Below are 11,328 nucleotides of genomic sequence, written 5' to 3'. Positions count from 1 at the left end.
CTTCATCAATCAGCAATATGATTAGTTGTAAATGTAGGAATATGCACATATGTATATTGTATAAATAGGAACAAGTAATAGGTTTATTCCATGCTGAAAAAAGGAAGAAAGAAAACAACGTTTCAGCTCTGAAGCCTTCTTCAGGTGTGAGGCTTCACAAGAGGCTTCACGGCCGAAACGTTGTGTTTTCTTTCTCCCTTTTTATCAGCATGGAATAAACCTATTACTTGTTCCTTTGCAGCCTACGCATGCTGACCCAGCTACCCACCTGAACTATTGTATAGTGTTATGTGAATCATAATCAAAAAAGAAGAAAGAAAACACAACATTTCAGCCGTGAAGCCTAGTGTTATGTGAATCATAATCACTTGGAATACCTGGCCGTGTTTACAAAACCTATGCAGACCTAAAGGCTGAAGTCTTTACAGAAATACTTAATCTCTCACTACAACAGTCTGCTGTTCCTATCTGCTTTATGAGGACCACCATTATTCCAATACCTAAGAAAATTAAAAAGTAATAGCTTTATTCCATGCTGAAAAAAAGAAGAAAGAAAACACAACGTTTCGGCCGTGGAGCCTTCTTCAGGTGATCTCAGCATGGAATAGGTCCTTAGCATGAAATGAAATTCACAGTTAACCCATGGTTTCTGGTTGAGAAAAACCCAGATTATTTATGACAAAGACATTCACATATTTCTTAATAAAGTCTGTTGCGTACTCATTCGGGTTGGTTATGTGTCTTTGAACATGGTCCAGTCCACAGACTCAAAGCAGTCTTCTTTATTGTTCATTTTGTCTCCTTGGACAAGTATTGTATCATTCTCACTACTGGGTTCTCGCGCTTCTGTTTCTGCATGTGAACAGGAAGTAGAAGCACAGACAAATGATTTGATTGAAATGTGGATGAGGAAAAGAGCGATATGCATCTGTGATGGTAGTATAGCAATTGTCAAAAGTGTTAGCACATCTAGCGGGGCAGGAGATGCTGGTAGTATTTTGGATGCATTTTCTTAAAGTTGGTCTGATTGAAATCCCTGGATTAAATGAATATAGCAACAAGGTTTGCAGTTTCATGTTTGTTAATTACAATGTATAGTTCATTGTGTGAATGTTTGAGTGCAAACTGGAAAAATTGTTGGGGTGGATGGCAGAATTAAGTGAGTTTGGGGTGAACCATGTTTCTGTGAGAAAAAAGTACACAACTGTCCCTTATCTCCCATTGATAAATCAACCTCACTTTGAGTTTGTCTAGTTTGTTTTCTAGCAATGGACATTCGCCAGAAGAATACTGTTTCTGTGAAAGTTGAAAGCCTATGTGTTTCAGTCTTTTTTGGAGGCTTCCATGTCTGCCACCCTTCTATGTTCCATGTTTGGTGTTTTTGTCTTGAAGAGTCAGGTGAACCGGGTGGGAGGTACACAAAGGAAGGTAGTCCAGATAGCTATTCTAGGTCTAAAATATTCAAATGTATATTTGTAACTCTTGATCTAATGTCCAAAACAGTATGTCAGTCGTACAAGACTACTTCAGGAATAGTTTGAACATATAAAATTAACAATAATTCCACATAACACGACATGAAGTACAATCTGTGAGGAGCTGCACGCAACATACCACCTCTCACTGGCGTCATCTTTAATTTGCCACCATCTTTATTTACTTTGCCAATAACTTTGGACTGCAGTCCTCATATTTTGTGTGTAATAACAGGTTTATGAGAAATGTGAATGTGACAGTTATACCCTGGATGCTATACAAACGAGACCTAAGCTGTATTTGTAAAAATCTTCACAAAAAAATTGTGAAATGAACTTGTGAAGTTCCCCCACAAGGAAGGAAACCTAAAACTGACCATTAAGAGTGGTCAAAGTCTGAGAACTGTCCGGACACCATGACCTCCCAGAAGCAACAGAAAAGTGCTATATAAACTGGAAGTTTTGTACCTGTATTTCGAACAATACTTGTTCCTTGCATGCAATAAAACCCATCTGTTTAAACTTAATCTCGGGATCCACAACTTATTTGACTGTTACAACACAATGGACCCAATTTGTCAGGTTAAAATGAAGAATAAAGGCAAAGAATTACCATGCTCTGATACTCAAAGAGAAATTTCACATGAAACTGGATAAAGTGAAGTTAAAAATGAAATGATTGCTATATAAGGTGTAAACCTGAATAGGTAACATTTAATACAGTAGATACTGAATAAAATTAAAATTTCATTTACTTTACACATGTATTGAATATTATCACTGCAGACATGAAGAAAAACATATTCTTAAAATGAAGCCTCATCTTGTGTTCATTCCAATAATAATAATAATTGCTTACACTTATATAGCGCTTTTCTGGACACTCCACTCAAAGCGCTTTCCAGGTAATGGGGACTCCCCTCCACCACCACCAATGTGCAGCATCCACCTGGATGATGCGACGGCAGCCATAGTGCGCCAGAACGCTCACCACACATCAGCTATCAGTGGGGAGGAGAGCAGAGTAATGAAGCCAATTCATAGAGGGGGATTATTATTAGGAGGCCATGATTAGTAAGGGCCAATTGGAAATTTGGCCAGGACACCGGGGTACACCCCTACTCTTTTCGAGAAGAGCCCTGGGATTTTTAATGACCACAGAGAGTCAGGACCTCGGTTTTACGTCTCATCCGAAGGACGGCGCCTGTTTACAGTATAGTGTCCCCATCACTATGCTGGGGCATTAGGACCCACATGGACCACAGGGTGAGCGCCCCCTGCTGGCCCCACTAACACCTCTTCCAGCAGCAAGGAGGTCTTCCCAGGAGGTCTCCCATCCAGGTACTGACCAGGCTCACACCTGCTTAGCTTCAGTGGGTTGCCAGTTGTGAGTTGCAGGGTGATATGGCTGCTGGCTGCAGGGTGATATGGCTGCTGGCAATACAAATTGGTGAACAAAATAAATGAGTTAGACTTCACTGAAATAATTATTATAAATATGGGGATATACAGATAAATGCATTCTAAGTGCAACATATCTGAAGTGGTTTCTGTGGTTAGGCCACTAACATAGGCACCCTTCATGAAGAACATTAAAAGAACACCATGCAGATGTCGTTTCACTCTCTGTCCTCCCCCTTTAAAGTGTCTTTGTGAGTCATGATTTTGTAGTTACTTTCCCTGAAATATCTGTCACAGGTCAACCTCCTTGCAGTTTCCTGGAGATCCTCCAGATTTGTCTCCTCAGTGGGAGATACGATGAAGGATTGTGAATGTCTCTCTGTGGAGAACAACAGAAGAAGAACATGAGAGCAGTCACAGGGTGTGATGCTCAAAATGAAAAATGCTAGAGATTCACATAGTCTTAAAATAAGATTGATATTTTCCCAAAAATGAGTGCAAGTCCCCAGAAATTTCAGAAAGGGGTACTTATGCAGTTTTGAGAGCATTTCTAAATGCTTTCAATGTAAAGAAACATGGGCATTTCTAAAAGACCACATCTGTTCAGATTGAGCACCTGCAATGTTTGCTTTCAAATTGGGGTGTGGTATATACAGTGGGCAAGGAATAAATGTAATCTTAAACTTTATTTTGTTTGTTCTTAAAATGTTCAACAGCTACAGGAGTTACATTTATGTACAATTGTAGTTTTTGATATAAAGGTGGAGCAAATTGGTTGATATATCCCAGTGTGATGAAAAAGTGGTGTACTTCTGTTGTCAATGACAGTAATACAAGATTTATTTTTGTGAATTATTATTCTTGTCTGGTCCTCCCATGGAGTATACTTCTCCATGTGGTTACCCTAACAACATTAAACTGCATAGCAGGACGTGAAATGAAGTCAATCTGTCTCTGACACTGAAGTACTGAAATAGAAATGGAAGTTTTCTTTAACTGTCCTAAGTATCAATTACTGTATTTGTCTACCTTATCCTCTCCAAAACATTTACTTCATTGCTCATTGTTGTAACTGAAGTAGCATCCTGTGACAGAAGAGCAAAACTGTGTAGTAGAAATAATTGGTATTAAAAGGGATAGAGAGGCAATGAGTGAAATTAAGGTTAGTGAATTTGATCTAATGAGTTCAGTAATAGAACCAGTGGGTAATTATTAAGTTACTGATTGGAGTACAGCATATAGTGATATGGTGATATCTGTATACTGAGTCACTGGTAGACATTTAGTCTATGATTGATTGCTGGGCTTCAAAAACACTACCCAGATTCTGACTTACTAAGTCCCCAGTTGTTGTAAGATTCCTTCTTCTGAATCCTGCAGCTTTTTATCCTGCGAGCTGTGGCCTTGTGTATGTAGACAGAATTCTCCATTATAGCTGGCAGCTTGGCGTCAATGTCTGCATTTCTGATACATTCTTCAAAAAACTCTGTAAAATAAACAAATATACTTAAAATAAGTACCTTTGATATAAAACATTCACAGTGAAATAGCATTAAAAATACTAAAGGTAAGAAAAATTCTATAAGGTCTTTCAAAGATATCTTTAAAATAACTTTTTAATAATGATTACAGTCACAGAAAAGCAGTGGAATTCTCACTGCAGATACAGTGAACAGTATTGCTGAACTAAAATATTTGCATTTTTGTTATTTTGTCAGGAAACTCCCTGATGATTATTATTTTTTCATTTCTTTCAAAAAAGACAGCTGAACAATGGAAATTGTTACATCAATACTACTTAACTGCATCACTGCTTTTTTTTACTGAACTAAGCATTAATTCAAGCACAGCAAATACAATGAATTGGCCACACTTTCAACAGTAACAATGATTAGTAAAACTGATAACATTAGTAAGAGCTAATAATTAATGTTTTAATGGAAATCAAGACGTTTTGGTTTCTGTATATATTAGCTAAAAAAACATGCCTAATTTACCAATATTTTGACCTACCAATAGTTTCCTAGTTGTCCAACATAAAATTAACAGTAATATCTGAAAAATATCTCCCCAAATTAAAATAACAATCACCCAAAACTCATAACTAAAGAATGCCACCTACTGTACCTCATATCTCAAATACATTCTGGTAACAAAATATGCAATGATACTGAAGTAGAACATACAACACTTATATATATTATTGATGGAAAATATATTTATATAATTTATCTGTACTCAACACTACAGTATTAATTCAAACACATTGTATAATATGTCGGCTGTCTTAACATATCTTAAGCTGCTCCAACAATTACACTACAAATCAAAGGACAGCTACACATCAAAGGACAGGACTTGGGACAGGACTTAGCAGGTCAACTCATGCTACATATCAAAGGATAGCTACACATCAAAGGACAGGATTTGGGACAGGACACACTGGAGACAGATGCTACATATCAAAGGGCGGGACGAATACCCATGAAGCGGTGAAACAAAACTTCTTCCTGAGATCATGCTGTATATAAGAGCTGGGAAACCCTTGCAGTTTGTCTGTTCTGCGGGGCAGACCCAACGCGCGTTGATGTCATTATTGAGCTCAATAAAATAACTGAATCCATGCAAGACTGTGTCCTGCTCCTTTGATGAAGGATTCCCACAACAATATGGTTATACTTAAGAACATATATTACACTCATGTCTCATGTCAACCTTTGTGGATTTATCTTTTGGGAACTTGAATAAAGGTAATATCTGAAAAGAGATGATCACGAGAGGGAAACCACTCCTCACCACTAGTTTGGTCATGGAAGTTTCTTATAAATGGGAACATGTCTTGAAAACAAAAAACAATACAACCATAACACTCAAAGAAATTATTTTGTACAGTAAGGGTACAGTAAACATGTTCTTCCTCAGGCAGTGACTGTCTCCTTCAATCTCTGCTGAAGTATTGTTATAAACTAGCAGAGTGAGAAATTAACCTGAACATTAGGGAAAATTTGAGGTTCTGTTTATTCTCCGGCACATACTAGTAATAAAGTAATACATCAGATTCAAAACTTAACCAGAGAATCAAAGTATTAACTAACAAAAAACAAAATAATCCACACACAATAGGCCTGTACACTGTAGACACAGAAAACCTATCCCTGTAATCTGACAGCACTGTACAATAACTAAAGACGCCAAAAACAAACTGCATCCTAGTAAATGGATACTGTCATGACCTCCTTATTGCAGCATCTCCCAATTGTTGGTTGCCCTGGGAAACTGTCACATTATCACAAGGGCTTGCAGTTTTCCAGGTCTTGCTGCACAAACCCGATCTCCTACTTGTGATCTGCCTCAATTAACAATGACCCAATTTTTATATTCAATTCCTGTTTTCTGTATTTAATGCCGAAGCACTGCTTCAGTGGCACTTCTTCATTGTTCCTTTTACTCTGTCTTGTCTGCACTGCTGCAGCCTGACCTCCTGTTCATCAGGCAGATGCCTCAGCCTGGCATGCTAAGACCTTTTGCAACCCTTTTCTTGGTTCTCAACAAGTCAAATAGCTGTTATCCCTCAGGGCTTGCTAAGACCAAGATACCTTAGTGTCCTCCTTTTTCTGGGAGTTTGGCATAGGATTCCATTCTGAAGGCAAGGCTGCCCAATTCCTGTCATTGGGCTGATTCACCAGGGTTCAGATCTCCGGGACTGACACTGACCACCCTTGCTTCTCGGTGCTGAAGCAGTTTAATCTGACTTGAATCCAGGATTGCACTTCAGAAGGCTCTGAGAATTGAAAGGGGACTGAGGATGTGTCTATTGCCTCCTGTACATTGCAAATGTCTCCCGCAGTTGGTCCAGAGGGCACCTGAGCATCCAATTCCATTCGCATCCGGGCACCTCCATCAGAGAGTTGAACCTGGAACACCAAGCTGACAGTACACACTTGACCTGGTCTCGGAGTAGACCCCCCACAAGGGCAAGCACCTTGAATCATGAGCTCCTGGGCCTCTGACTAGACCACTGTGTGGGGGTTTCCTTCATCCCCAGTTTGATGAGACTCCAAAGTCACCCTCACCCTTTCTGTTAAGCCTACGGGCCAAAGCGCAGCTTTCCTCTGAGGTGATGCCATCTCTGGCTACTTAGTGGACTGTCTCCCAGATCCGTGTGGCACTCTTCCTTCTAGGGACTCACTGGGCGTCTGTGTCCCAGGGCTGAGGGTCCCACATTCCGTCTGGTGGGCTGTTATGAGTATTCTCCAAGACCATCGCACCTCACTTATTTTCTTTTCTTGGTGACCAGCTTGGGCAATTCTTGCTTTGCCTGTCAGTTCTGTTTTCATTTTCAGTTTTGATTTTCCATTACTGACCGGTCTGGGCAGATTTAGTTCTATTATCACTGTTTCCATTTCTGGTTCAGTTTCACTTTCCCTCCATTCCAGAGCACTCAAACCCTTAATCAGTCGGGTCTTTTGGGGTGTTCTGTCACCCTCCGGTCTCTTGCGCTTGGGTTCTGACTAATCACCACCTGTGTGGCTGTAACCGGCCTCAGCATTACAGTGAACAATCTTCCTATTCCAGAAAAAGAAGAATATTTTGAATTTGATAGTTTAGTTCTCTATGATAATGTTCATATCACATAGCCAGAATCTGGTCTCAAAAACGAATCAGAACAAAGGCCTTTTGCCTGGCATAAGCTTTGAAGAACAGGAGGGTGATGGTGATTTTCCTTCTTCTCTCTGTATCTTCTCCTGTTTCTCTTTCTTGCTGTCTTCCTTTCCTTCTCTTGTCTTTCTTTCCTCATTATTTATATTGTGACTATGGATAAATGTTCAGGCTCTATTAAGGTCCTAATGAAGTTAATTAACTAAAATAAACTCACTTGATAATTTGTGTTTATCTGCCTCTTAGCCCATCAGCTGCTTGGGAAACATCTCCAATTACAACCATTATTTGAGGTTTTCTGAAGGGTTCACATTTTTCCAGGAAAACAAAGATCATTAAAACTTTGATACAACAAGCGCATAACGGTATCTTATTTTTAAAAATAAGCAGTCTGTTTCAATGGCTTAAGCATAATGAATATTTTGTAATACCAACTACAAGACATATTATGAGGATTTTTGAAGAAGGGTAGCTAGAAGCATGTATTTAGAAACTGTCTTATACCTCTTAACACATTTTTTACTTTAAAACGCATATCATATTCATTCACTGGCTACACTTGGCTGTCGTGGGTGACCATCTTCTGTGATTTTAAAGATGATTGACAAAACCAATATGGGATTTGCACTTTGTTTAGCAGTTGTTGTTTCATTAGATATCTTGTACAGTACAGCATAGTTGTCATGGTGACCTCTCTTTGACATTCTTTATCCTCATTTTGACATCTTTGAGTCTCAAAGTGCAGGACTCTATACTTCCAGAGTGCCACACAATTCACAGAGACAAATATCTTTGTCAAATCAAAGAATGCTAAGAACAAATGTAGTTGCTCTTGACATTTTTGTTGTAATTGATGGTATGTAAAAACACACACTGGATTTCTGGGTGAAGTTATTCAGCAAGAAGAATGAGAGGTGCAGGAAAGTTCTTCTAATGATCATACCTACAATGGGCAGCAGATTAATAATAATAATTGCTTATTATCCACTCAAAGAGCTTTACAGGTAATGGGGACTCCCCTCCACCACCACCAATGTGCAGCATCCACCTGGATGATGCGACAGCAGCGCCCTGGGATTTTTAATGACCACAGAGAATCAGGACCTCGGTTTTACATCTCATCCGAAGGACAGGCCTGTTTACAGTATAGTGTCCCCATCACTATACTGGGGCATTAGGACCCACATGGGCCGCAGGGTGAGCGCCCCCTGCTGGCCCCACTAACACCTCTTCCAGCAGCAACCTTAGTTTTTCCTAGGAGGTCTCCCATCCAGGTACTGACCAGGCTCACACCTGCTTAGCTTCAGTGGGTTGCCAGTTGTGAGTTTCAGGGTGATATGGCTGCTGGTAAAGATATGCTTTGTTGTTCTTCATTTGTGTGATGGCTTTCCTCAACTCCTTAAGTGTTGAAAAGAGTTCTAAGCTCATCTACGGTATAATAGAGTATTGTCAGATGGAATTGAATATATTGTTGTTGACTATGTATTTGTAATTTAATAGATTTGCAAAATGGTCCTTCCTATAGCCATTGAATGTTTCCTTTTCCTCGGCCAGCCCACCTTCTTTAGGAACACTGTATATAAAAAAGTCATTGTGGCAGTAAAGAGACCACAAATATAATTTTTCGATGCAAGATGTTGAATTTAAATTTCCTTATCTGTTTTCACCACCTGTTTGTCATGTCACAATGTCTTTTAATCTCTACCCATGCTTAAGTACTCTGTCATGCCTTGCACTTGTGAGCCATAAGTTTATTGATCACCTGATCATTTTTGTTGAACAATCCTGGTATTTCACAGTACAAAGTCCAAGTACAGTGCCTTGCAAAAGTATTCACCTCCCTTGTACTTTTCACATTTTATTGTGTTACAGCATGGAGCTATGATGTATTTAACTGAGAATTTTTGCTACTCATCAACACAAAGTACTATATAACATAAAAGTGGAAAAGAATCCAGACATTTTACTCAATTAATTAAAAATAAAAAACAAAAAAATATATGAATGCATAAGTATTCACCCCCCAGAGTTAATACTCAGTTTTGGAGGACTGCCTGTTCTGGGCAGATTCACAGTTTTTCCATACCTTTTTAATGATGGACTTCACTGTGTGATGATGATGTTATCCGGTCAGTCGGATCCAACTCTCGGCGATTCTATAGGCTATCTCTCGCCACACTTTCCGGTCTTGGACTTTCCCTTTCAGCTGTTCTATACCTAAGCCAGTGTCCGTTTTGATGGGATCGAGCCACCGCGTTCTTTGGCAGCCTCATCTTCTTGTTCCACTGACCATTCCAAGCATCATTGCCATTCAATCTCTTCACTATTGATGGTTATTTTGACTGCTCCATTTCCAGCTGTTGTCATGATCTTTGTCTATTTGATGTTGAAGTGGAGACCCATCTTTTCACTTTCCTTTTTGATTCTTAATATGAGATATTTCAGGCCATCTTCCGTTTCCGCCAGTAATGTTGTATCATCAGCATAGCGGAGATTATCAATATTTCTGCCTCCAATCTTCACACCGATTTCCAATTCTTCCAGATCTGATTTCCTCATGATAATTTCTGCGTAAAGATTGAAAAGAAAAGGGGACAGAATACAGCCTTGTCGCACACCTTTCTCGATTTTGAACCACTTGGTGTCTCCATGTTGTGTTCGAACAGTTGCTTCTCGGTCTTTAAAAAAGGATCTTATCAGTTGGATCAAGTGTGCTGGCACTCCCAGTTCTTGCAAGGCCTTCCATAGCTTATCGTGTTCGATGCAGTCGAATGCCTTACTGTAGTTGATGAAGCAAATGTAGATGTTTTTCTAATGTTCATCACATTTCTCCATAATCCACAGCAGATTTGTGATATGGTCACGGGTACCACGACCTCGTTTGAAACCAGCTTGCGAGTCAGGTAGTTCTGCTTCAATGATTGGGTGCAGTCGCTGCTGTACGATCTTCAGAAGAACTTTGCTCGCATGAGGAATCAGGGCTATATTACGGTAGTTGCAACAGTCCCTTGCAACACCTTTCTTACTTCACTGTACTTCAACGTATATTCAATGCCTTGGAAATTTCCGTATATCCTTGCCCTGAGTGGTATTTTTCAAGAACCTTGTCTCAGATCTGCTTGGAATGTTCCTTGGTCTTTATGGTGTAGTGTTTCCTTGTAAATACACTAACTAAGTGGGGAAGGTCCCAGACACAGGTGTATTTATTCTGAAATCATGTGAAACACCTCAGCTGCACACAGGTAGACTCTAGTCACATAATTATGTGGCTTGGAGAAGAGAGTTGGTTACTTCAGAGGTAATTTAGGTCTGTCAAAGCAAGACATTAGTAAAATGTTCGGGGTTTTTTTTTCACTTCGATGTTATAGAGTACATTGTGTTGATAAGAGGCAAACATTCTCAATTTAATACTGTACATCATGGTTCCATGCTGTAACACAATAAAATGCGAAAAAGACCAAGGGGGGTGTAGACTTTTGCAAGGCACTGTATCTCTTTACAGGTAGAGTAGCATATATTTATCCTTGGAAATAATTGTTTAAAAATAGTAATTACACACGTATATCTTTCAGCTCCGTTTCTGAGATATAGTGCCAACTTTTTTGGGGAGTGACCATACCCAGCCCCCTTACAACATTGTAGGAGAAACGAACTGGTCTCATTCATTAGTGTTGCATTTGTGCCCGTACGTGCCATTGAAAGTAGCTTCCCAGCTGCTTTCATTCCCTAGATATAGCGTCTTCTTTTTCAGGTGATCATGTGACCATGTATAGCAACTTTGACCATCAGTAGC

The 11,328-nt window shown here is 39.5% G+C and overlaps 1 protein-coding gene across 1 annotated transcript in view; it reads right to left on the bottom strand.

Annotated features, from left to right (window-relative positions):
* Window positions 1-239: 239 nt before the first annotated feature.
* Window positions 240-11,328, bottom strand: part of plekhd1 (pleckstrin homology domain containing, family D (with coiled-coil domains) member 1) — a 46,827-nt gene continuing 35,738 nt past the window's right edge. Inside the window, exons 5-6 of the mRNA XM_069192963.1 lie at window positions 4,213-4,362; window positions 240-3,255 (exon numbers count right to left, since the gene is read on the bottom strand). Of these exons, the coding sequence (XP_069049064.1) occupies window positions 3,095-3,255; window positions 4,213-4,362 (311 nt within the window). The 3' untranslated portion in view covers window positions 240-3,094. The remainder of the gene's footprint in view (window positions 3,256-4,212; window positions 4,363-11,328) is intronic.

Source organism: Lepisosteus oculatus, chromosome 8 (genome assembly GCF_040954835.1).
Source record: "Lepisosteus oculatus isolate fLepOcu1 chromosome 8, fLepOcu1.hap2, whole genome shotgun sequence".
Lineage (NCBI taxonomy): Eukaryota > Metazoa > Chordata > Actinopteri > Semionotiformes > Lepisosteidae > Lepisosteus > Lepisosteus oculatus.
Note: the sequence above shows the minus strand (reverse complement) of the source record. Positions and strands in the feature narration are given on the sequence as shown.